The sequence below is a fragment of the Typha latifolia genome, chromosome 2 (assembly GCF_019914945.1).
Source record: "Typha latifolia isolate L0001 chromosome 2, TyphaL0001v2, whole genome shotgun sequence".
Taxonomy (NCBI): domain Eukaryota; kingdom Viridiplantae; phylum Streptophyta; class Magnoliopsida; order Poales; family Typhaceae; genus Typha; species Typha latifolia.
The window spans coordinates 14,316,358-14,343,430 of NC_133087.1; the positions used below are offsets into that span (position 1 = coordinate 14,316,358).

The 27,073-nt window shown below is 37.9% G+C and overlaps 4 protein-coding genes across 6 annotated transcripts; 2 read left to right on the top strand and 2 right to left on the bottom strand.

The window, feature by feature from the left end:
- Positions 1-1,612: 1,612 nt before the first annotated feature.
- LOC140780872 (probable amidase At4g34880) lies at positions 1,613-4,362 on the bottom strand. Its single transcript, XM_073126569.1, has 5 exons — positions 3,723-4,362; positions 3,421-3,635; positions 2,743-2,982; positions 2,437-2,635; positions 1,613-2,014 (listed from the first exon to the last, which is right to left on the bottom strand). The coding sequence occupies exons 1-5, from the start codon at positions 4,260-4,262 to the stop codon at positions 1,652-1,654; spliced, it is 1,557 nt and encodes a 518-aa protein (XP_072982670.1). The 5' UTR covers positions 4,263-4,362; the 3' UTR covers positions 1,613-1,651.
- Positions 4,363-5,777: 1,415 nt separating this feature from the next.
- Positions 5,778-7,933, bottom strand: LOC140782302 (probable amidase At4g34880). The gene is made up of 5 exons (XM_073128794.1): positions 7,331-7,933; positions 7,034-7,248; positions 6,695-6,934; positions 6,370-6,568; positions 5,778-6,282 (listed from the first exon to the last, which is right to left on the bottom strand). The coding sequence occupies exons 1-5, from the start codon at positions 7,841-7,843 to the stop codon at positions 5,914-5,916; spliced, it is 1,536 nt and encodes a 511-aa protein (XP_072984895.1). The 5' UTR covers positions 7,844-7,933; the 3' UTR covers positions 5,778-5,913.
- Positions 7,934-8,832: 899 nt separating this feature from the next.
- Positions 8,833-22,310, top strand: LOC140782740 (putative E3 ubiquitin-protein ligase LIN-1). Of its 3 annotated transcripts, none has more exons than XM_073129479.1 (16): positions 8,833-9,910; positions 12,998-13,061; positions 13,989-14,417; positions 14,571-14,656; positions 14,745-16,025; positions 16,861-17,005; positions 17,099-17,365; positions 17,447-17,756; positions 17,837-17,961; positions 18,044-18,163; positions 18,501-18,632; positions 20,382-20,504; positions 20,582-20,692; positions 20,955-21,125; positions 21,580-21,831; positions 21,918-22,310. In XM_073129479.1, exons 1-16 carry the CDS (start codon positions 8,958-8,960, stop codon positions 21,933-21,935), a joined length of 4,587 nt encoding a protein of 1,528 aa, XP_072985580.1. In that variant the 5' UTR covers positions 8,833-8,957; the 3' UTR covers positions 21,936-22,310. The 3 variants fall into 3 exon arrangements, with proteins under 3 accessions (XP_072985580.1, XP_072985581.1, XP_072985583.1); XM_073129480.1 differs by having other exon boundaries at positions 17,099-17,350; XM_073129482.1 differs by having other exon boundaries at positions 8,834-9,910; positions 20,955-21,098.
- Positions 22,311-25,213: 2,903 nt separating this feature from the next.
- On the top strand, positions 25,214-27,044 carry LOC140781635 (protein DETOXIFICATION 56-like). The gene has a single exon (XM_073127707.1). It carries the CDS (start codon positions 25,316-25,318, stop codon positions 26,849-26,851), a length of 1,536 nt encoding a protein of 511 aa, XP_072983808.1. The 5' UTR covers positions 25,214-25,315; the 3' UTR covers positions 26,852-27,044.
- The last annotated feature ends 29 nt before the right edge of the window (positions 27,045-27,073 follow it).

The window sequence follows — 27,073 nt, forward strand, 5'->3', positions numbered from 1 at the left end:
ATAATGAGCCGTAAAAATTAATCTGACCCGATAACCCGATACAATAATTTAACTTTTAAAAAAATTTGAATTTAATTTAATCAGATTTAATTAATGATAACCCGATACGATAATCTAACTTTTAAAAAAAATTGAATTTAATTTAATCAGATTTAATTAATCTAACCTGATAACCTGATACGATAATCTAACTTTTAAAAAAATTTGAATTTAATTTAATCAGATTTAAGTCATACACGAATAATTCTTAATTATTAAATGAATTATGTTTGTATTTATTATCTCATATGTTTAACTCATTTATAATCCGATCTATCAACTCGTTTATAACACGATAATTTATTTATAAACTGATTAACATATTTATAATTCAAAAAAAAATATCTATAACCCACAAAAATATGTTTATAATCCAAATAATTTATATAAATTTTAATAATTTGTATCACTTGATAATCAATTTATAATAACTTGTATAACTCTTTTTAATAAACAGATCATGTTTGCATTTGCAATATCATAGTCCCGATACTATTGCCACCCTTGTTTGCCATCATTTCTAACTCTATTATTATTTCTTTGGGTTTTGGTTTGTGGGATGATCTATATATGTATATATAGAGCAGAGAAAGGCAGGTAATTAATTGGGATGGAAATATGTAAATAATGAAGTCTATGTGCGTGTATTAATTTATGATCCCCTTCCCCAAAACTACCATTTTTTTTTTTAATTTTAGTTCATTTACTTCTATTTTTTAATAGGACGAGAATTGCACTTCTCATCTTTACTACAGGCTACAGCTAAATGTCATCATTAATTATCATAATTATCTATTTTCAACGAGTTAATTTTACTAAGCACTGTTAAATCAAAAGGCGATCTTAACATAAACTTTGATACCTTTCTTCACTCGGCGTTTTATCAACCAAACACATGAAGCTGATAAATTTACCTCCCACTCTGCTTTTGTTGTCTAAATCCTCCTATAAATTGGTGGACTTTCAGAAAACTATCATTTTATTTTCCTTTCTTGTGCTCTCTATTTCTAAGAGTCAGCTTGGATAGCCCAATTCTCATAGTATTATGTGGGAATTTGACTTTTCTTAAGAAAATTTAGACGATAGGAAAATTTTCTCTTGTGAAAATTCTCACTGAATTTTTTTCCACTCTCACTCCATTCTCATCTCTCCCTCTCCATATCCTATCACCACTCTCTTCTCTCCTCAAATTCCTCAGTCCAAACTCCGCCACCACCACCACCACCTCCTCCTCTTCTCCTTTTTTCACCATCATATAACCTCAACTACTACCATCACCTTCTCGTCGTCTTAGTCCCATCTCTCTCTTTTTTTTTCTATTTTCCCTGCAAAATTTCTTAAACTATTCAAACATGATAGAGTAAATCAATCCAAAGGGAAAAAAAATCACATAGTTACACTTTCAATTACTACGTGTTGAAATTCCTGAGTTTTTTTTCCCCTAATTTACTCAAACAGACCCTGAGAGAGAAGGAAATAATTAAACTATTTTAACTTTAAAAATGAAGCGGTAACCGCCATTATTAGTCATTTTTACAGTGTGTAATATATTGCCTAAAAATTACATGAGAAATAAACAATATTAAAGTTCTTATTAATTGTCTTAGTATTATTACAGTGTTTTGAATAAGGGGGGTTCTCGAACTAATGTAGCTTGTTCGAAAGCATAAGAAATCTCAATTAACTTCGGTTCTGAGCCCTTTAAACCACCAAAGCAGATGCCAAAGGGAACTCCATATTGGTCATACCCTGCTGGAACACTGATTCCTGGGTATCCACCAATTGCAAGAATACTGGTAGCAGTTGAATCAGGTGTCACTATTATGGCATCCAATTTATTCTTGGTCATCAACCTCTCTATCCCTTCCATGGAGAGCTGAGCCATTCTGGAGATTGCACTTCTCTCAGCAACCCCAATCCCACTAGTGTTTTGAGCCATCAGGAAGATTGTTTGCCCAAATTCTTTCAGCTTTTCCTGCATTTGGACACTACTATTACCAAAACTTGATCAAATGCCAACAATCTGTGATCTTTTTGGATGTCACTGGAAAAAAAACTCTAACCTGTCTGCCTATTCCTCTGAAGTAGATATGCGCACACATACCCCTCAAAACAATTGGATTGTGCATGAAAAACCCTTAAAGATCCTTTAAAGTTTATTAATTTTGTAGTGCCAAAAGTACAAATATTTCTATGCTTTTCTGCATAGAGATATCAGATAAGGGCATCTTTATCTTTTTGTCTATTAATTACTGAAGATTTTAACTTATACTTGCCAAAAAGTAACACCAAGTTTATCCATGCAAAAACTAAAGTTTTGAAAGTTATAAAACATACGGATTTTAGAAGACTGCACTCAAAAACTTGAAAACAAAAAGAAAAGAAAAACACTCATACCTTGATTTTGTGTTTCTTGTTGAAGGCTATTACATCAGCAAGAGACCTAACAGGAGAGGAGGGCAATTGTTCTAGGTAGATACCCAATGATAGCTTAAACTCAGCTAACAGCGCAACTAGTTCACCACTTTGCATTGCATCAAGGATGATACTCACATTGGCAATCTCGAGATTTTCAATCAAGACAGCACCCCTTTCCCTTCCACATGTTTCACCAAAATGCAGGAAATTTTGATGCCATGACATTTGAATAAAAATTGCAATCTGATATTTGTTTGCTTATGCATGCTGAGTATAAACTAATACCTCATTGTGCTGAAATGCTTCTCAAAAACTTTATACTGCACAGAATTCCTCTGGTTTTCAAAGAATCCCTTCAGGATTCCTAGTCTCTTGCCCTTTAAGCCTTCTATGTTCAAGAATTGCTTGTAGCCTCCCTGAGGAATATATTTTGATGCTGCCAAAGTTGCTTCTGCATCTTGTGGGTCATACCCAACAATAGCATCCAAAACATGGACAGCATCAGAAACTGTTCGACAAATGGGACTGGATCACATACATGATACATGCTTCATCAGTAATCATCACCAAAGTAGCTCATCCGAAAATAAGTAAATTACAGTTTAATCTCCCTAGGTTTTAGCCCAATTTCAATTTACTTTTTGTGTTTCAAAATTAAGCACTTAACCCTTCTGTATTAAACACCAAGTTACAACAGTTAGTCAGCTATTAATGGGAGATATGAAAAGATTAACAACCCCACACAAATTCAATGTGATCTGAGGATGTGTAAAAATAGTTTAGTCACTTACTAACTTGTTTATGGCGAAAAATATTAGCGTCGATGAATCATACTGATTTCAGCTTAAATTGTTGAAAAGTTTAACATTTGCAATCTAGTGTACAACATAGAAATTAAGTGCTTAAGTTTGAAATACATCAAACTATTAGTGATCAAAATCAAGATACTAATTTTGAACTTACCCAATTGTGTCCTGCCTTGGAGAGACAGGGATGACCCCAGCACGGCTGGTGAGCCCCACCGTGGGTTTAATCCCCACCACGGAATTCGCGGCGGAGGGGCAGATGATAGACCCATCGGTCTCCGTCCCGACGGTCACCGCCGCCATGTTCGCCGCCGCGGCAATGGCGGAGCCGCTACTCGACCCACATGGGCCCGCCGACAACACGTAGGGGTTCTTTGCATCAATGGAAAATTAAAAGGCTTACGCATGGATCCAGTCAAATTATGCCAAAAGATCGGCTGTAAAGCGCAGAAAACCTACCCGTCCCTGCCCGCTTCGCCCGCACCATCCGCTGGGGATCGCGAAATCCCGGAAGTGGGCCCACTCGCTGAGGCTGGCCTTGCCCAGCACCACTGCCCCCGCCCTCCGCAGCCTCCGGACCACGCCTGCGTCACGTGCGGCGGCCGAGCCGAGCAAGGCCAGAGAGCCGGCGGTCGTGTTGAGCTGGTCCCGGGTCGCGATGTTGTCCTTCACGAGAACCGGGATCCCATGGAGGAGCCCTCCTCTGAACTCGCCTCGCCCGCCACCGGTACGTCTCTCCGAGTCGGCCCGGCTCGCCCGGCCCAACGCGGCGGGATTCACCTCGATGACGGCGCGGAGCAAGGGGTTGAGGCTGTTGATCCGGTCCAAGTAGTACTGCACGAGTTGCTTGGAGGTGAGGGTGTTGTTGTTGAAGGCTTGGTGGATGTTCTCGATGGTTGCCTCCTCGAACTCGAATCCATGGATGGTGATGTTGGAAAGTAGGAGTAGGATTAGGATGGAGAAGGAGAAGGAGAAGGAGAAAGGAGGGAGAGGAGCCATGGTGTTCGAACGGCAAAGCTCGGGCTTGAGGTTGGACCGTTGGAGTGGTTGAATTTTGTCGCGAGCTCTTATCGTTTAGAGAAAAGTAGAGAAAAAGGTGCGGGTAACAATATTTCAGATATTACTTCTTTTTTATCAGCGGTGAAAACTGATGGGATATGGATATCATATTCCGATTTATATTTTGGGTTTGAATACTTATTTAGATACGGATATGGGAAGGATCAGAAAATGGATCAAATAATCTTTCGATAGAAAATCAGATTTTAATTTTAATTTTAAATAAATTATAAAATTTATTATTCGGAGACAATTTATATAAAATATTAAGAGTTTTAAAAAAAATTTACATGTCAAATACATATAAATTTATTAAAATTAGTCTCTAAAAATAATATAAAATATATTATTAGTAATAATATTAATATTTACTATTTGAATAAGTAAACTAAAAATGGTAAGTTAATCAAAAAATATAAAGTTAAATAGATATCCGATATTTATATCTATATTCGAAAAATTATATTCCACTCGTATTCATATTTGAATTTTTTTTACCTATATCTGAATTTGCATTTGAGTTTTTCTTAAAAATCTTATCCGTATCTGAATCCTATACGAGACCCAAAATATTTTATTCAAATTCAATCCGAATCAAATCGAATAGTAGGTTAAGTCATAGTTAATGTGACCCAAAATTTTTTATTCTCTCCACTTTCTCTATTCGCCTCATCTTACATCGCCTTTGTTACTCTTATGATTCCATGAATATTGGACGACCACTCTTCATCTTCAAACCCTTTTCATGTGCATCGATCTCACCTCTCCCTCCCCCACCATCATCTTCTCTAACCTCTTATCCTTCATCTCCCTTGCCGCCTTAGCAAACGTCTTCTACTTCTAGTATTATCTTCCGTCGCCACCGCCGACTATGATCTCATGTTTGACCAAGATGTACATAAGGTAGGTTGATTAGAAAATATATTTAAAAACACTTAATTCATAAATAAGTATGTTTATACGTGAACCAAACGTCACCTTAGCACTAAATTAGTTTAGTTGTTTATCCACAAAACTTGTTTAGGGTAACCTATTTAAACTCAATTTTCTCTATCTTATCCACTTCCACCCAATGTTTTATATTTACCAACAAAATTTATTTACACTTTTCCTTTAGAAAAATATCACCTTAATCAATTATAATTTAAATTCTTATTTCCCTCCCTCTCTCTCCTCTTATCCATTACGATGAGTAGTTTAATAATTTAATAAAATATCTCTGAAATTTAATACTTTTTCATGTCTCATTAAATATAACCATGACATGACACCGCTAAACTGATTTACGAACAAACACTCTATTGTCCTAAACCGATTTAAGCTACCCTATTCAAGTTTAAAAAAAATTAGCATAGCTAATCAGATTTAGAACGTATACTACATCCAAACACTGCTTATTGCTTAATATTGAAATAGATAATAAGCAAGTGTATATAGAAAAGAGAGAGACTCCAATATAATTAGAGTGATAGTCACACATCACATGTGTATGATATCCTTAAAATCAAATTTGGGATTCAATTAACAAATTATTCATACTACTCTCCTCCTGCTGCACTTAATTACTTCCAAACTCAAGCTTCTTCATTCTTCAACTGTCTTTGTCTTTGAGATAGTGAGGAGGTTTCCGAACTAATGTAGCTTGCTCGAAGGCATAACCTATCTCAATTAGCTTTGGCTCCGAACCCTTTAAACCACCAAAGCAAATGCCTAAGGGAACTCCAGATTGGTCATATCCTGCTGGAATACTTATTCCTGGATATCCACCGATAGCAAGAATACTGCTAGCAGTCGAACCAGGCGTCACTATGGCATCCAGATTATTCCTGGCCATCACCTTCTCCATCCCATTCTTGGAGAGCTGGGCCATTCTGGAGATTGCTCTTCTCTCAGCAGGGCCTATCCCACTAGTATTCTGGGACATCAGGAAGATATCTTGGCCATATTCTTTAATATTTTCCTGCATTAATTTTCTACAGTACGTCAATAAACGTTTGTAAAAAATTATATATATACATCAATGTGGAAATTAATCTCTTTATCTTGCCTCGATTTGGTGATTGTTGTTGAAGGCTATTACATCTGCAAGAGTCCTGACAGGAGAGTAGGCCAAGTGCTGCAAGTAGCTATTCAATGCTAGCTTGAACTCAGCTCCTAAGGCGACTTCTTCACCACTTTCAATTACTCCAAGGATGGTGCTCACATTGGCTATTTCAACACTGTCAATCAATATAGCTCCTCTTTGCCTTTCACATTGCAAGAAAACCACTGTATCATAACACTACTTTCTAGTGCGAGTTGTATGTGTACATGTAATCTATACAAGATATATATATATATATATATATATATATATATATATGTATGAGTACTTCATGACGTTGAAATGCTTCTGGTAAGCTATTTGTTGGGCGGATCCATTTGGGAAAGCAAAGAAGCCCTTCAGTATCCCTATTCTTTTTCCTTTTAGCCCGTCTGTTCTCAAGAATTGCTTGTACCCACCTCGAGGTATATACTTTGATGCCATTCTCGTCGCTTCTGCATCATATGGATCATAGCCGGCAATAGCTTCCAATACTTGGACGGCATCCCACATTGTTCTACAAATTGGCCTGTTTTCAGAGGAATTTAAGTCGCATCCCTGTACCATTTTTATTTCCCACTATAAGCCAAAGTTGTTAATTGTCAGATTTTAAATTTTTTTTTCTTACCCAACTGAGTCTTGCCTAGGAGAGATAGGAATAACCCCAGCCCGGCTGGTCAGCCCCAACGTCGGCTTGATCCCGACGACCGAGTTCGCATCGGACGGGCAGATGATCGACCCATCGGTCTCCGTCCCGAGTGTCACCGCCGCCATGTTCGCCGCGGCCGCTATCGCCGATCCACTGCTTGACCCGCATGGATCCGCGGTCAGATTATACGGATTCTGCGCTAGATAACGAGTTGACTAAAAAACTTTTGTTTAATGAACGGATCAGTATATAATAATAGATGTAATGCTCGCTCACCTTTCCCTGGCCGGAGCGCGCACACCACCCACTGGGCGCGTTGAGGGATCGAAAGTTAGCCCACTCGCTAAGACTGGCCTTGCCGAGTACCACGGCGCCGGCTCGCCTCAGCCGGTAAACCACTCCGGCGTCGCGGCTGACAGCCGAGCCGAGCAGCGCGAACGAGCCGGCCGTGGTGTTGAGGCGGTCCCAGGTGGCGATGTTGTCCTTGAGGAGGATAGGTATGCCGTGGAGCCCGCCGCATGGGCCGCGCCCGAGTTGCCTCTCGCGGTCGGCTCGGTAGGCGAGCCGGAGAGCGTCGGGGTTGACCTCGATGACGGCGCGGAGGACGGGGTTTAAGGATTGGATTTGGGTCAAGTAGTAGGTTACGAGCTGTCTAGAAGTGAGGCTGCCGTTTGTGAAGGCTTTTTGGATTTCATTGACGGTGGCCTCCTCAAACTCGAAAGTGTGGCAATTGATGATGGTAGTAGCAAGGAGAAGGATGCTGAATAGAGTGGAGAGGAGTTGGAACATTGTGGAGAGAATTTCTTACCACTAATTCGATCGCATGAACTGGTGTGGTGGATAGATGACGAATTTGTAGTTGAATTATATATACTTTTGAGAAATCAGAAGCCGTGGGGAACAGGTTACCACCGATTCCGAAGTCCTTAACCTTGCTCGGCTGCCACGCCTGCACACATATTTACATCGCTCGGGAGCCAATTAGAAAATGCCACGTATATAAAAACTTAAAAAGGACTTCACTACACTAGCCTATTGGTTGACCCTGGATTTAAATAGATTTATACTATAGCGTTATATGCATATTAAATTATTTAAGCTTGTTATGGTCCCGTTTTTTAGGAGGATTAGCCTAAGTGTTAAATCTATATATGGAAGAAGTTTAGCTTTTTAGTCAGTATATGGTTAGCTATTAACAATTTAACATACAGAGAGGTAGAGTTAAAAATATTTGGTCATCTCTCTCCTTATAAATAAATGAAAGATTTTTATCTCTCTAATCCTATGATACAATACAATTAAGATTTGTAGAAGAAAAGAGAGATACGAAATTAACTCCCTAAAGTTTTTGTGAGGAGATAGAGAAGACTTTCTGCGTTCAAAGGTTAATTAATGATTGACCAAGATATGTCTTTTTTTATTACATATTTATTAGCCAGAACATGTGATAATCACATTGAATCAAGATCTAAAGATTAAGAATTCTAAAGCATGTTGTTGGGATTAATTTTTCCAACTAGTATATGAACAAGTGCAGTTTAGTTCGGGGGGTTGACCTTCATTGATGAACCTGCTGCTATTACTTATTACTGAAGAAGAAAATAGTAAGATTGCGAGCCCATTCATAAAGCTTGGTCCCATGTTTGAGCCTAATTTAGGCCCATGAATCATAGGGGGTAAAAATGTAATTTTGGAAAGAAAACGTTCTCCTCTCCGTCTGGACCAAAATCCGAAAGTCGCAACTTACCGCTCCCTCTACTATCTCTACCGAACCGCCGGCCTCTTCACATTCTCAAACTCTCCCTCGCAAAACGCCAAAACCCAAACAAGAAAGCATATCAAGTGATGACCAATTCCATATTCTTCGTCCAGACTTTCCTCCTTCCGTCCTCCCTCTCCTCCAATGGCTCCGACCAAGAGCAAACCTCCCATTCCAATGGAGCCCAACGACCTATCCGCCTTCCTCATCTCCACCGTCGGAAGCTTCCTCCACGACCTCCTCCTTAGGCCCGACCTCCGTAAGCGGCACCGCGAGCAGTGCGCCGAGCGCCTCGCTGCGGCGGCGGCTGACGCCGACGTCGCCAACTCTGATGTCCGCTACTCCGAACAAGCCGTCCTCGCCAACCTCGATTGGGGTATCGACGCCGTCGAGGAAGCGATCTCGTCGGCGAGCCACCCCGAGGCGAGGCTAGCCCGCCTCGACCACGCCGAGCGGATGCTCCGGGTGCCCGCGCTCCTCGACCCCGCCGGATCCACCGCTGGCGTCCCCAACTCCTACCTCTCCGCCTGGGCCCATCTCCACCTCGCGTCGCTTGCCGCGCTACGCGGCGAGGAGGATGACGCTGCGAGGAACGCTCTTAATGTGTTCGACGTTAATCCCTTCTTTGCTCGGGTCGACTTCGCGCCCGAGTTGTGGGAGACGCTCTTCTTGCCCCACATGGCGTCTACTTCCGGGTGGTACGCGGAGTCTCGGTATCGGATTGTTATGGAGGCCGTTCCGGACGCGGCCGACCTTTCGATCACGGCGGAGCAGCTGTTAGACGAGTCGGTGGTGAGTTTGGTGACGCCGGAGCAAGTGGAGAAGTTGCAAGATTTGGAGAGGAGGTATGGGGAGGCTTTGAATCACAGCACTAGATTGTTTGCTAAGTACTACAAGGAGGTGGTGGACAATGAAACGGTGGTGCTCCCGCCGATCGCAGAGCCGCCAATGACGCCGCAGCATGAGGGGAGCCGCTCGATCCCCAACTACGTCAAGTTTGGTCCAATCTTGCCTACGAGTGCTGGGTTTCTGCCTGCTTGCAGGAACAATCAACATAAGGGCGGAGATACGCGTGTTTCTGCACCTAGTGAAGAGAGGTGAGTTTGTCTTATTAATATGATGTCCTCTATTTCTTTGTTAGATTCTGTTTGATTTTTAATTTCCAAAGCATGGATAAGAAAATAAACTCTTCTGTGCATCAAATTCAACGCGAAAAATTTCATCACTGAACTGTCTCATTGACAGCTGTGGGCTGTAATTATCTCCGACTGTAAAGGAGAATAAATATGAGAAGAAAAGAACAATTATCCTCTATTATTAGAATTAAAATATAAAATGAACTAGAGTTGTGAATAAGCGAGATTTCTAAAAATAAGGAAGCATGGTTTCTAACTTTCTCTGAGAAAACTTATACCTCGTAAACAGAGTTAATAATGGAATTGAATGGATGTTCTAAAACTTGAGGAGAGATGCAGCACAGTTGAATTAAATCAAGATGCAGCTTTTCTTCATGTACTAAGATTTGTTGATCTTCTCAAATTGAGGGATGTAGCTATAAACCCAAGAAGCTCAATTTGTAGTGTGAAATTAATTTGAAAATGAAGTTGTAGAAGATGCTCAGAGTCAAGGATTATCTCTAAGATGCTTTTCTAGTGAAATAATTAAGTGGAAGATTAGACTCGATAACTTTCTAGTAGAGCATCAATCACCTCGAGTATGATAATATAATGTGAATCTCAAAGGCATGTTCCCTGTTCTTGTGATCTTAAGGAGATGAGATCTATGTAATTATCCAACTTTGTCCAAATCAAACTACTTCCTAGATGCTACTTAAAGGGAGTCCCTCCAATCAGTGGTTGTTTCTTGAGGAGATTCCTGGTATATTGGCAACTAAGGCTTTTTTTACCCAAAATTGATCTTTATGGACCAATTATTGTTAGATTTATTTCACTCAAGCTTATTATCAACTCAAGTTTTTAAGATTGCAGACATTAGACTTACATTGACTATAATCTTAACCGAAAGACAATTACACTGATCAAGGGAGTTGAAGGACAAGAATCAGAAGACGCATGTCAGAACTAGTGAGCTACTTATAGAGAGGATGCTAATTACATGGAGTATGCTGATGCCTCAATCATATGGTGAAGCATGGATGCGAGAAGGTTAGAATGGTTAGTTGTGCCATGATACTTTCATCCTTTATTTTTTATGGTTTTGATCATTTCTGGCAAATGATCAATTGATTTAGATTTAATAGCTATTGTGGATGGCTGAAATGTGAAAGAAGTCATGGCATTATATGTTAAAAATCTTGACCTTTTAATGAGATTGCAACACTATTGCGTAAACATATTGATTGAGCTAGGATGATGAAGTCAATCTTTTGCATTTGAAGTAAAGAAAGGGCATTGTATTTTGAAGAATTAGATCTCTATACCATCTACTGCCTAGTTAAGGAACTATGAAACTATATCTCCTATAGTTGTAGGTTGTTTCTTCATCTAACACTTGGTAACCAGAAAGACCCAATTATTAAATGTGTTATGAACCAGATCTGGAAAGATCTGGACTTAATAAAATTATGATAATTTTATGAGCTGTAGCCTCATGAGTTAGGGTTATAATGGCTTTAGTTTTATATGAATCGGAGGACGGAGTGGAAAGTTAAAATTAAAACAGTGGAGGAATGTCAAAACTGGACAAATTGGTAATAATCCGACTTTGCGGCGGTTGTCGGAGAGTAGCAGATGGCCAAGGTTGGTAGTAGACCACTGTATGGTAGGGTGACTCGTGGAGGTGATGGTAGTTATAGGTTGGAAGTAAAATTAGGCTTTTAAGTTAGATCTACTCCTAAGAAAATAAACGGCTATAATTATTTACTTCTACTCTTAGATTATATTACTCGTACTCTTAAAATAAACTCAAGGCTAAAATAAGATTTCAATGCTTAGATGATTGGATGCTTCAACAAAGCAGCCCAACTCTTCGATATATAGAGATCGGGTACTTCGATATATAGAGATCGGGTATAATGAGTCCTACTAAGATTAGTCCTAAAAGTTTATCACTTGAATTAGGATTTGCCTTAAATGTTTATATGACTAATGAAACTTGCTTATATTTGATTTTAATTGGACTTGTCTTATGTGCTTACATAATTTAACTAGACTTGTCTTAAGAGCTTACATCATAAACTAATTAAAAGATAAATAAACTCGATCCATCGAACCTAACATCCTCATAATGTGATCCGACCTGACCTAGTTTGCATCAATATAGTTAGTTTCTAGTCTTTTTGTTTCTTATTATTGGTTGCAACGTATATACGAATCTATTGTCCAGCTTATGTTAATCAACCACCTAATGTTTATAGGCAACACATGTTTGGAAAATAAGTGGTAATTCAAGATATGCCTAAATTTGGTTCAGTGAATAGGAAACATCACATCAGATGCAGGTCGAAAATTCCTACTTGGAATGTTGGGTGTTTAGGAGACACATTCACTACTTCTTTATTACGAGATTCACAGTGAAGGTTTTAGAGATGTGTAGCTGGTACTAGGGGAAGTTCATGTACCTTTATACTACCTTGCCTTGTTTTATAATATATATAGTCAGCCAACTAAATGAGTTCATATTGTTCATTGGCATCATCTCTGGGACTCTAATTTCTTTATCTTGTTTGGTAGATGGGATCATAATCATTAATCTCTTCTTCTATACTCCTGCCATTCACGTCACAATATGGAGTGGTATGGGATGAGACCCTTCAACCATATTTATTTTCAGCCTTAATCAACCAAGTGAAAGGCCAACAGTGTTAAGTAAACTTAGAAGGAAAAACAGAGGTAGTTTCCTAGGTATTAGGTACTAACCCTTAGCATTCGATAAGAGAACTACAAATAAAATATATCTCTTTATCAAATTTTTGGGACAGCAAATTTAGTATAGCTTATGTGTTTCTCCTAGTTTTGATATTTTTTTGCTAGTATAAATAATGTCTAAGCCTCTAAGGCTCTTATCTAAAAATAGTGAAGTTATGATTCTGTCTCACATTATTTTTCTTTATAGAATTTCTACTTGTTGTATACAACTATACACTTTTCAACCTTAGTTTGACTAATAGTATTGTCTACTTAAACAAGTCTGACTTTCATATTTACTCGATCACATGTCAACAGATATATCAACGTAAACTTCACCGAGGAATTGGAAATACCAGCTCAGCCTCAGCGTCTCATTCATGTAAAGTTTGCATTTTATTCTGAGCCTTTCATCTTATTACAAGCAAATCAATAGTTACACACCATCTTGTGCCAGCCATGTTATACTAAGTCAAGAAGAAGCAAACGTGAGCAATTGTACTGGGGGACACTAGATGTGTTAAACCTGTCAAGGTCAACCCTAACTTGATTTGCCAAGGCCTATAATGATATGACCTATTAGAAGTTAGAACCTAACAAGTTCTATAAAGCCATATTTTATAAAACATATAGTTGTATATTTTATACCTTCTATACAAACTACAAAGTATATACACGTTCGAAGGTGTAATAATACATAATTACATACACGTGAAGATGACAACATATATAATATATTCATATATTTTAGTTTACTTAAATCTTTACTATTAACACTTCTCTAGCGACATATATACATATCATTGTTTCCAATCATGGGTGGGTATTTGCAACATGAACCAGCATGGTTTGGTACTATATTAGTATATTTTGTATGTGTATTTAATGCACATACTAATAAGTGGTTTGTAATTCTATTGTATTATGCATAAATGTAAAATCAACATAAATCTTCTAGATGTGCAGATTACAGCATCTTATGTTCTATATGATAGCAGAATGTTATTTTTTATGACTATTAACATAAGCTACAATTGAAATAAGTCTTAATTAAACAGCTAAGAGTTGTGAAATTTTAGAGGGACTAGAAGAAGAATAACAGAGCTACATATTCATGAATCTTTCTGGTTTTTATTTCTTGTTGTGCTGCTGGATAATGTAAAAGCAAGTAGGCATTAACTGTCTAGACAACAAGATGGTACAGTCCACAGGGTTGACATGGTGCAGTAAATTGATGCAATGTTCTTGCCTCTTTGAGTTGGCGGATATTTCAAGTTCATATATCTTCTTTTTTTTTCTCTGTTTTCAGGAGGTGTTGCCTGAAGGAAAGATTTTTGATACTGATTCTAACAGAAGTGATTTGGATCTAGATTCTGAAGTAGTCATTCTTAAGCAAGTAGCAGTTAACAACACCAGGTCAGAAGTAGTCAGTGGAAATGTCCAAAAAGTTCCTTTATCTACAGCAAAGAGTATCTCTACTTCTCTCAGGGATTATTCTTCTGTAGATTCACCAAGAACGCCGTCTCCTAATCTACCAGTTAAGAAAGTATTTGTTGCATCTAAGAAGGAACATGAGCTACTCCTGCTATCCTCTAACAGGTTTGCAAATCGATCTCCAAAGATGTTCTCACCCAAGGGTTCTGGGGAGTCTCTTTCCCCGGTGTCTTTGTCTCTGAAACTGGCGAAAAAATCTGATGGCCTTGCCTGTGCCTATTCTGTTTCCTCTACATCCGCCCAGGTACCATGGTATCAATGGTTGATCTCAATATTGTTTATCCTTCAATCTCATGATGAATTTCTGCTGAGTTTATCTTTTTTCTTTTGAGAAGTTTGCATAATAAATTAAAGAAATGAACTTGAGAATTTTGCTTCTGTGCATTTGGACTCTCAGAAAATACAGAATAGGTGCAGATACAACTCTTGTAGTTTGCCAAATCAATCTCACGCAAGTAAACACAGCCAAGTGATAGATGCTAGGTAGCCATCCGACGTGCTTAAAAAAGAACTTAATTTTAAAACATTCATCATGATTCTTAATAATGGATATGATGTTTAAATATTGCAGTTATCATGTTGAAAGTGAAGATGAAGCTTGTGAAAGCAGCAATTCTGTTACTTCATTGGATAATTTGACACTTAGAGCAAAACCACCAAAGGACTTTGTCTGTCCTATCACAGGACAGCTCTTCAGCAATCCTGTTACCCTGGAGACAGGCCAAACATATGAGGGAAAAGCTATTCAAGAGTGGGTAAGGAGAGGAAATGCCACATGCCCAATTACTCGCCAACTTCTCTCATCAACAATCCTACCTAAAACTAACTATGTCTTAAAGAGACTTGTTACATCCTGGTTGGAACAAAATTCTGATCCTGCCCAAGAGGTTTCTTACTCCGAGACAACAAGATCTACCAGTCCAGTCTTTTCAAAAGAACTTCATGTGGACTCTGCTTCCTTTTCAAAAATTGATCTTCCTCCCCCTCAAAAGAAACTTGATCATGGAAATGATGGGAGCAGAAGAAACATGAGGAAAGCAGTTTCTTCCGGTACAACTAATATGGTATCTCAAGCATCCAGTCAAATACTTCTAAATCAATTAAAGCCATATATTTTATGTCTTTGCACATCTGAGAATTTGCAAGAATGTGAGGAATCCTGCCTTTATATAACAAGGATATTGAAGGAATCGAAATCTGACCATCGAATTCATGCTTACTTGTCCATGCCAACAGTTGTGAATGGTTTTGTTGAAATACTTTTAGCTTCAGCCAACAGAGATGCTCTTCGAGCATCCATAAATGTTCTTGTGGAGCTAGTTTCAGGTAATGAGGCTGTAGGTGAAACACTCCATAGTGCAGATTCAATTTTTGGTTGCCTATCAACTTTGCTTATTGATGGCTTGACTGAGGCTGCCATTCTCATTTACCTATTGAGGCCAACATACTCTGAGCTCTCCAATCACAATATTGTTCCATCTCTTGTTCAACTAATCATGAATGAAAATGAAAATATGGATACCTTCCGTTTGGGATTGGAGCCCAAGGATACGGCAATAGAAATACTACTGCAGATCCTCTCTGATGGAGATGATGATTGCAGGTCAGTCAATGCTTTACGAATTATTTCAGAAAATGGTATTCTTGCTTTGCTCAAGTGCTTGGAAATATCAGAGAGGAAACTATCCGTCATATGTATTCTTTCAAGCTGCATGCGTGCTGATAAAAGCTGCAGAAGTTTTATTGCAAATAGGATTGAGTTGGCTTCAGTACTTGAATTATTTCATTCTGGAAATGACAGTACAAGAGATAGATGCATTGATTTTATCTCGGAGCTAGTTTGCTCGAACAGGTCTGCTCTATAGCACTTTTAATTGCCAATCTTTGTCTTCCATTTATCATTTCAGCTCATATATTCCTGGTTTTCTCAGTTATATGCTTTAGAAACTGAATTCTTGTGATTTTAGTTTGATATCCTGGGATTGAAATAGAAGCACTGTGTTCACCTCATATATGTGTAGAACAATTACTATTCTAAATTGAACCTCATATTACTTGTTCTTGTGCTTTAGTAGATAAAAATTGCTATATTGGAAAGAAATATTATAGTTTCCATATATGAGCATGATTTATTTGATTCAATATCTTTCTCATTTCCTCAATGCAGCATATTTTACTCTCCTCCCTGTTATGCATTATGCAGTACATACAACAATGCAGCTCTGAATGTTGTTCCATATCCTATTCTTTCCTCTTTATCATTCAAAGAGGCATCTTAGTGTAGGCTCCTGTGATTGCAGGTTTTAGAGAGGGTACAAGATGGACACCCTCTTACTGTATTAATATAGAGGCTTCTGTCACTCAAACCATTCCACAAGACTGCATGTTGTGAAGCCTTACTTTCAACTAAGGTTTCTAATGTTTCATCCATTTATATTATGAGAGTACGAAGGGTAGTTGCTTGAATTATATTTATACTGTAAAACCATATTGCATCTCATTTATTGAATGTGATTATGTGTTATGCCATCCTGTTTTTGACTTTTTTTCAACTTCCATAATATATATCCAAACTCTAGTAGTATGAAATTTAATGACTAATAGTTTTGTAAGGATTAATGATGTTCCTTTTACTCTACTTGACAATTGCTCAACATAGTAGGTATTAATTCTTTGTTTTATTTCAGGAGAACATTCAGCAATCAGATTTTGCAGATCATTAAAGATGAGGGAGCATTTAGTACAATGCACACCTTTCTAGTCTACCTTCAGACAGCCCCAATAAAGCAGCAACTTAAAGTTGCCAGTATTCTTCTTCAGCTTGATTTACTGGTTTGTTCCAATACCTTAAAAAAGTTAATTTATTTTATTGACCCTAACAATGGTGCTAGACCATTTTGTAACTGCATCAATCATTTTTAACAGATTGAACCTCGAAAGATGAGCATTTACCGTGAAGAAGCTATTGATGCAATACTGGGAGGCTTAAAATGGAAAGATCTTCCTATTTGTCAGATAGCTCTAGAAACTTTGACTTTTCTCTCTGGAAGGATCACTGTCACAGGGAAATCTTTAACTGAAGCATGGTTACTCAGGATTGCAGGGATTACTAATCCCTATGATACATTAATGGAAGAAAACATGCAAAGAGTAGAAGATGTGGAAGAAGAAATGATGGTTTGCTTTCAGAATGTATTCCTTTTAACTGATATGTTCTGTTATCATAATATTTTGGATGGCATGACCTTGCCTCTGTGACTTATTTGGATGTAGGAAGGCGAAGAGAAAGCTACAAGCACTTGGGAGAGACGAGTAGCATTTGTTCTTTGTAATCATGACAATGGAGTAATTTTTAAGGCACTAGAAGAATGTTTCATGAGCAATTCTCTAGAAGTGGCAAAATCATGCCTTGTCACCTCTACTTGGCTAACTTACATGCTTACCATCCTTCCTGACACCGGTTTAATACCAATTGCCAGTAATTGCTTGCTTGATCAATTCGTTGATGTCCTCCAATCATCAAATAACCATAACGAGAAAGTCCTTGCCACCTTAGCTTTAAAGACTTTCATCAGTGATCCAGGTGACACAGATTTTATTAGCTGTTTCTAAACGTTTACTGCCCTCATCTGTTCTCATTGACATTTTCTAACATGATTGCAGACTCACTCAAAGGAATTGAGACATATGCCACACAGATTTTTAAGAAGTTGAGGAAGCTTAAGAGCTACTCACTAGCTGTTGAAGACATGTTGAAATTAATAGTAAATATATCATCTGTTGACACTGTGAGTAAACGGTATAGTGGTATAGTGATATTAAAATTTCACACCACCAATATTACACTCAGTTAAGTCTTCTGTGTTCCAGGCAGAGTTTTTGTCTTGCACTGAATTATTAGAGATAGACTCTAGTGCTAATGGTCCCGTCCAGTCCTTGGTCCATTCAAAAGAACTGCTTTTTAGTGGCCACTCTGATGGAACTATTAAGGTATCTTCATATTTCAGACCTCTTTGTCCTCTCCTCATCTGTATGCATGTCGTTTTTGTGTCTGTAAGCCTGTTGGTTTGGAGAATTGTCTCCATTTAGCACAACCATTATTGCTCAATCCATGAAATGCATCAAATGAATCTATTTTCCATAAATAATAACCCCTGTTGCTTTCTCTTGTTACTATAAGTATCTCCATGTCTATGTGTCAAGAAATTTGATGTCATGTTGGCAAATATTTGTTGTATTAGTTAATTAGTGTTTGTCCGCTGGAAGAGAAAGTAAAAGGAAGTTGTAATATTAATAAACTAAATGATATTCATATTTTTCTTCCTAGGTGTGGAAAACTGAAAAGAGGGCTCTGAAATTGATTCAAGAAGTCCACAGGCACTCTAAGGCAATCATGTGCTTGTATATTCCAACAACAGGTGACAAGCTTTATAGTGGTTCACACGATAAAACAATTCGAGTAAGAGTTTCTTCATGCTTAATTTTAACATGGTTTTATTTTTGGGAAGTTCTTTCAGATATCACTGAGCACAAGTAAATTGACAGATGAATAATCTATCGAAAAGGAAAAAGCAAATCATGGATTGAGTTCTGCAACTTCCTTTTTTGGTTCAGTTCTTGTTGTACGGAAGAGGACAAAACTATAATTGTGTTTAGCAGAATAATTTATTTTCTCATTTCTTGCTGAGCTACATAAAGTACATTTTATGTCCAAGTTCTGAAATTTGTCATCTTCTCTTACCTTTACTATAATATGGAGCCCAGGAAACAAGTTAGCCTTGCAAGCAGCATTTTGATGTCTTGTGGCCTTACTTCCTATTATATATCTAGTTGTCACTTGATGATATAATCATTGTGGATTATAAAGAGCTCTACTGTCCTAGTATTACCTTACATAAATGGATAGGGAGGATACTATCATTCTAAATAATTGTACTATCTTTGAGGAGTTTAATATTGCCATATCTGCAATATTCTGATGAAATGTGTACATAGGCATTGAGAATCCAATCCTACTAGCCAGAGAAAAGAAATGTTCGTTTACTACTTGCTAGAACAGTAAATCTGTTTTTGCAGCATTACCGCCTTGCTAGATTTTGATCTGATTTTTTACTGTTGTGATCCTATTATCTCTGGACTATTTATGTCCAAAAATCTACTTAATGTGTCATACTTCAACATATAGACTAGGATTGATAATTTGATATATTGCTTTGGTTATAGTCATATACTTATGATTTCTATACGCAAACTTCCTAACAATCTGTAGATGTTGTTTCTTGTGTTCTATCTCTCTATTCTCTAGACATTTTTTCCTTCAGTCACACATCTTTCCATCTCAACACATCTTGGCTTGTCAGATTAAGGTGCTCATTAAAATTTCATAGCACCCGCTTTGTATTTTAGTTTAAGCTATGTGAGTCATTATTTTAGAAAATGATGGCTCTACTGATTAGGCACCTGCCTTAGATAAATTGCACCTTTGCCTCCTTAGGTCTTCCTAGGTGTCCCCACAGTATATTTTATTGTGTATATCTACGATATTTCTATCACCTTTTGGACAAGTGTTTAACTTCAACCTACAACAACTTCATTGTGGTTTCTGTGCTATTAGAATCTATTCTCCAATATATTAAACTATAAGGTTGTACAAGATATTTATGTCTCAATCCATTATGGATAATAGCTTTTGTCATAGGATTGCAATCAAAAGTCACTGTTCCTGCACAGTAGATCTAGAGCTGCCTGCTGAAAAGATTGTATAGCTATGTGGAAATTTCAACAAGAGGAATCTTGCAGTAACAATAAAAACTAAAAATATTAAATAGGTTGGATGATAACGAAATTTTAACATCATAATAACTAATGCAACATTTCAATTTTCCAATTTCACCTTTGTTTGCTCTATGTGGATGCTTCATGCATGCTAAAGTATCAGAAGATTTTCTTTTCGCATTCTACCTGATCATTCATGCCCTATATTTCACAACTTACAAATCGAGTCCATGATGTTCAAGATTTTTCCCTTGCCATTTGTCTGTCAGAGAGAATTTAACATCGGTCTGGAGAAAACAGAAAAATGGCAGCACTTCAAAATTCTGCAGCAAAATCAAAGTTGCAGTTACTCCCTAAATAGTGATGCCAATATCAAAGTTCTATAAAACCATATCCTCCAGTGATCTCTTCAATCTCATTATTTTTGCTGCAGGTTTGGACAATTGAACAAGAAGAGATTTGTACTTTTCAAGTTTATGACATGAAGGAGCCTGTCAATTGCTTAGCTACTAATACTCACCAGATATGTTATGCATCCCCAGGGAGTGGAGTTAAGGTCAGAGTTCTTGATGGAAGTTCTACATACTGTATATAGAATAAGTAAAGTAGCTAACCATAGTTTTAGTTTTGCAGGTGTATAAGTCAAGTGGAGTAATAAAACATGTGAATTTCAACAAGAATGTGAAATGCTTAGCCATGACAGAAAAAAGTATATATTGTGGGTGCACAGGATACAGCATCCAGGTTATATTATGGATGATTCTTCTTGTCTTGTGCAATTTATATAACACGTTATTTTTGTGTCTCTGTTTCATATACTTGCGCGTAATACTACATTCATGACTAATCATGAGATTGTTATATTAAAAACATATTTAACATGTGAATTTGTAATCTACTAGTTTTCATTCTATATATTCATACAAGTAAGACAATTATTTTCCCAACCAACTTATCTATAAATTATTTGTAGCTATACTGAAACAGCAGATAAATGTACCTACAGGAAGTTGACCTGTCTTCATGCACATCAAATACATTATATTCTGGGACAAAGAAACTGTTAGGCAAGCAGACCATCCAAGCAGTCTGCATACACAAGGGAATTCTCTTTGCCGGAGGGTCTTCTGTTGACGGAATTGCTGGCAAGGTGTGGTTGAGGTGTCATTATTGTCTGGTGGTATTCTATTGCTTAATACTTATGCTAATCTTGACTATATTATCATGGATATGAAAACCCAGAAAGGGGCATTGCTGTATGGATCTTTATTTCACTTTTTGAGTGTGTATGGGATGTTTACGTGCATTCAGTCAAAACTTGCCGCTTTGAAGTGGAACATGTGAAATAGTTTTGTGCATTAAAGATTAATCAGCTTCATAATCCATCTACATTATGCCGTCCATCCCCATTTCAAAAGGAAAATATTGCAATTGAATAAAGTTGAAAGTATTATTTTCTTGTGGAGCTTGAAAGTTCTGCCAAAATATTGGTCGGTAGAATTTCTCTTTCAGCATGTGAGGAAGAAACTTTTTAGAGCAATGCTTAGCACTCTTGAAGTCTTAACATTTAGTTTGATAGATAGTTTTAGAAATTCATGTCATATACTTACTGTCAGTAATTCTCCTTGTAGGCATTTTCATTATCGACAACAACAGCGACAGGATCATTCTCCACAGGTCTTGACATCCATAGCATTTCTGCAAATGATGATTTTGTGTTCACTGGAACCAAGTTCGGGGTCATTGAAGTGTGGTTAAGAGAGAGACTCACGAGAGTTGCCTCACTCAGAATTGGTGGCGGGGCTAGCACAAAAATCACCACTTTGGTAGCTGATGCTGATGGAGAATTGCTCTTTGCAGGTTCTACAGATGGAAAGATCCAGGTTTAACTCCTTATAACCATGCTTCCTTTGAGATGGAAAATTTTATGTTAGTCTGCATAAAAAGTACAATTTGTCTTAATTTTCAGGTCTGGTCTCTGGATTGACCAAGCTTCTTGATTGTACTATGTGATATGGTGCCAAATTCTGTGGAATTTCAGTTAAAACGAATCCAAGAGTACGAAAGTAATATTAACACCTCTCAGGTACCAGCTTGTTTATTATTTTAACAATACATTGGAGGGAGTAATCGCTGTTCCTTCCAACCCTCTTTTAGGAATGTACAGACAATAATTTATTATTTATTCCACTGTACTTCAGTGGTGGAAAATTTTGTATCCTTGATTATGTACAGAAAGAACAACTACAAATGCAATGGAAGTCCTGTAACAGTACTAATACTGGTGGTGTTTGCAGAATCTGCATACCATGTATACCATGTTACTGTTTGTGCTGCTAATTTGAGTTAGAAAGTTATTTTCTTTTGGGATGCTGCTCTTATTTTCCAGTGTTAGCTCTTTGAGGTTTGCTTTCTTCACGATCTTCTGCTCTTGAATCAAGAAACACGACTTTATCCTTTCTATAATCCCAGATATGATCACCATAAGCACAGTTTCTCCTTTTTGTTAGATACTAATTTGGTTTGCTATCAGTAAAATCCGTATGGGTATTGGAATATTCAAGTATACGAGTTGAATAATACTATAAGAATATATATATATATGGAGAATAATAATACATTATTTTATCTTCTGACGGTTAGGTAAAATTTAAAATATTTTTGAACTTTTATTTGTGTCATTTAATCTCTTTATAAAATTATAATATTCCATTAAATCCGTTTAACTTTTGACTATTTTGCATTTTATATTATCTCGTTTTTTGAAAGCATAAACCTTTTACGTCCAAAGGTCGTGTCGAGTAACGGAGTATTCTGAGGCTGGAGTTATTTTTAAGAAAATGGAACTCGATGAGATACCAAGCTTAATTTCCTATCGATAGCAGGACGAATTATCTCATCAAGAAACTTAATAACTTATGGCATTCGATCGAGAAAGCATGTCCTCACTTTAATTGGCAATCACGTACGTTACAGCCTTTCTGTCACTCATGGCTAATAAACCTCCACTCCTTTCTCAAAATGAATCATTGTCCACTAACCCCCACCAGTGACATATATGGAGAGAAAACAGGAATACCATCTAAAATCTCTATATCTATATCTACATTAAATTAAATTAAATTAAAGAGGCACTACTACTATAGTTTTGTTGGAAGCAATGGATGGCATGCAGTCCATCCTTTCTCACGCGCGACAAGTGGATCGAAATTGAGAAAGAAATGTTAGAATATAAATCATTATATTATATAACTGTATCTTTCTTTAATTCTTCGGACTTAGGCATCGTAGTGATGTATTTAAGTGAGGACGCACATATTGATTGTTGCAAGTTTACAAGAGTTTGGTACGAAGTTTTGGTTTTAAAGAGATACTTTTGACGTGCATGTAATAATGGTCATCAATGATAGAAGACGTAGACTTCAACACTGAAGAAGATGTGTTTGTCCTCTTCTTGGTATATCTAAATGAAGGTGCAAAGGGGGAAAAAAAGAAAAGAGAAACGCTAGTGTACTATTGAAGCTTTATTTAGTATCTTCAAAATAAGGCTAGATATATAAAGCATCCCACTCATCCAGTTGGTTGAGTGCTTTTAGAAAAGAAATTTGATTCTCCAGTGCTTTTCTTGTATGATCGATACTTTAGAAAGCACATCCATCTTTTACTTGTTCCCTAATATCTCAAAAAAAATTGCCATCCTTGATTAAGAAAATCACTACAAAACAATCTCGAAAAGTAATAGTAATCAACTAACAAAACTAGGATAAATAAATCACCCTATACATGTACCCAATTGCTTTGGTTTATTTTCTTTTTATGATTGATACTTTGTGTAGAATATCACAAGCAAGTTTAATTGTATACGTATCCAAAGAAAAAGGCCAACTTTGATTAGACAAAAGTTTGCTTTCAGTTAATTATCTTAACGCTTGCCAATATGCCCTCTATTTGATTCTATTAACTTTGGCCATCTGCATGATCCCTAGAACCTCTTGATGTGATCATTAAATAGTAATTGTCTATCTATTAGTGCTATATTAAAGAGAGATGGAAAGGACAGAGAGATAAGATAGAGATGGCTCATCACTCAAAAGCTAGAAGAAGATCAAGTGGAAGCCAGATCCTTATAAATCGACAAAGATAAAAAAGTAGCACTTGGTGGACAAGCAGGAAAGGAGCATTTTGCTCACAAATGGCCCACCCTCTTATCTTCTATTGATCACTAATTTACTACTCATTCATTGAGAGGGAAACGTTTGTTTATTTATGATTATGTGAATCCCTGCTAGAGAGAAACCAACTCCCCAAAGTTTATTAATTTGATGTTGAGAGAAATTAATGTGAAACTACTTGATTAATATAAGTCTTTCTTTAAAAGAGTTTTTTTTATATATATATAATTTTGGATAAGCTCGTACTAGATGATTGAATAATCTGAGGCCACTCGCTTTAATAATAATACCTTAATTGTTGCTAAATTTTTTTAACTCTTTCAAAATTACCATTATAATTAGTTTTTGACTAAATATTTAATTAAAGATTTCTAAGAAATAGTAGTTAAGTTTGACAAATATATTTAAAATGCCCTTCTTTATTAAATTTAAAGCCTAAAATATTTATCACTAAATTTTTTCTTCTTACCAAAGAAAATAAAAAGATTTCCTTTCCCTGTGCTATATATCAATATTATTATACAGCTTTAGAACTATTTAAGCAGTTTACACAAGAATGAAATGATATTTTATCTATTTAAGTTCACTTTTAACTATGATTAGTTGTTTGATAATTTGGGTAGCAATTATAGTAATTTGAAGAGTGCAATAATAATTATGATATTTTGAAAGTTTTCATGAAAGTGTAAAAATTTCTATGCTTCTTAATCATATCATTCGTCAGAAAGATTTTAGGAATAATTTTGTCGGTGAAAATATGAAGTAATAACTCAGCTTGAATATCGAAGGGGCTATCCTCTTTGGGTAGGGATCATTCACGATCGGCTCCTTCATAAGCATAATAGCAACGAACTGTTTTACACATTTGTGACTTTAGTGTGAAGCATTCTTCTTAATAGAGTTTAATATTTACTAATATTTAAATGTAAAATTTTTGTAATAAAAAGATGAGAAAATTATTATTATTATTATTATTATTATTATTATTATTATTATTATTATTATTATTATTATTATTATTATTATTGGCTCTATCTTGCATGAGCCGTTACAAGAACTCTTCTTCCTTTCTGTTACATCCAAAATACAAAAAGCTCACGCAATTATCATGCACACAAGGAGTCGTATCAACTCGACATATAGCTACGCAAGAAATTAAAGCTAATCCTTTTACCCATCACACACAAACCTAGACATGAAAAGCCCCACCTCTCAACTGAGAAAAGAGGAAGAAGAAGAAGAAGAAGAATCCTCAATCGCACCTCCAAATATTCCTCAAAAATCTCCTCCCCCTGACCACCTCATTCCGAGATGGGCCACCTCCGCCATGGAAGCCATCTCCTCCGAGCTCCGGTCGCAGCGCGGCATTGCCCTTCCCCTGGCAGCGATGAACCTGACATGGTTCGCCAAGACCGCCACGACCACCGCCTTCCTCGGTCGGCTCGGGGAGCTCGAGCTCGCCGGCGGAACGCTCGGGTTCACCTTCGCCAATGTCACCGGCTTCTCCGTCCTAACCGGCCTCTGCGGCGCCATGGAGCCGATTTGCGGCCAAGCCTTCGGTGCCAAGAACTACAAGCTCATGCACAAGACTCTCTTCATGGCCACCATCTTACTGCTACTAGCTTCTCTTCCCATTTCCTTCCTATGGCTCAATGTAGATAAGATACTACTTCACTTTGGGCAACAAAGAGACATAGCCAACCTCGCAAAGAGGTACATAAGATATCTCATCCCTGACCTAGTAGTGATCTCATTCTTGTGCCCACTCAAGTCTTATTTGAGCTCACAGGGAGTAACACTTCCAACCCTCTTCAGCTCAGCTGTAGCCTTAGCTCTCCATATTCCAATAAATATCTTGCTCTCAAGGAAAAAAGGATTAGTGGGCGTCTCCATGGCCATCTGGCTAACTGACCTTGTTGTGATGATCATGCTAGCAGCTTACGTCTTCATCGCTGAGACGAGGAAAAAAGTTACTAGTACTAGTGCCTCCTCGCGGTGGTGGGAGCTGCAAAAGGTGGCGGATTGGGTCCGGTTTCTCCGGCTCTCGGCGCCGTGCTGCCTGACCACATGCCTAGAGTGGTGGTGCTACGAGATACTAGTCCTGCTCACCGGCCGCCTTCCCGACGCGAAGCGGATGGTGGCGGTGATCGCCGTAGTCCTAAACTTCGACTACCTCTTATACTCTGGGATGTTATCTCTGGCCACATGCGCGTCGACCCGTGTATCGAACGAGCTCGGCGCTGGGCACGCCGGCCTGGCTCGGAGGTCGGCCTTCGTGTCGGTCGGGACGAGCTCAATTGCGGGCGTTATTGGTGGGTTAGCGATGGTGGGTGCGAGAAGCCATTGGGGTTTCTTGTTCAGCCATGATCGGGAGGTTGTGGAAGGAGTGAAGAAGATGATGCTTCTGATGGCGTTGATTGAGGTGGTGAACTTTCCATTGGCGGTGTGCGGGGGGATAGTAAGGGGGACGGCAAGGCCTTGGCTGGGGATGTACGCGAGTCTTGGGGGATTCTACTTGGTGGCGTTGCCGGTGGCGGTGGCGTTGGCGTTTAAGGTTGGGCTTGGGCTTGGTGGGCTCTTGCTGGGCTTCCTTGTAGGCGCGGTTACGAGTGTGGCGGTCCTGATGGTTCTTGTAGCTCGGATGGATTGGGATGCGGAGGCAGACAAGGCGCAGAGGTTGGCCGGCGTCGACGCGAAGGGCGGCGGCTCCGAAATTGAAGAAGTTTTGTAGGCTCTCATGGATTGTGACTGGGAAGTGGGAAGTAGTATTATCCTCTCAACTTCGTCTTGCAGCAATTTGCCCCGGGGCACTTTTAACCAAGTTACGGCTTGATAGGTTTTCATCTAAATTAACGGCTAGCTGCATTTTTATTTTAAATTTATTTGTCCATTTAAATAAAAATTAGTTCACCTTTGTTATCTAAGATTTCTCTTTGAATGCTTAATTTAACAG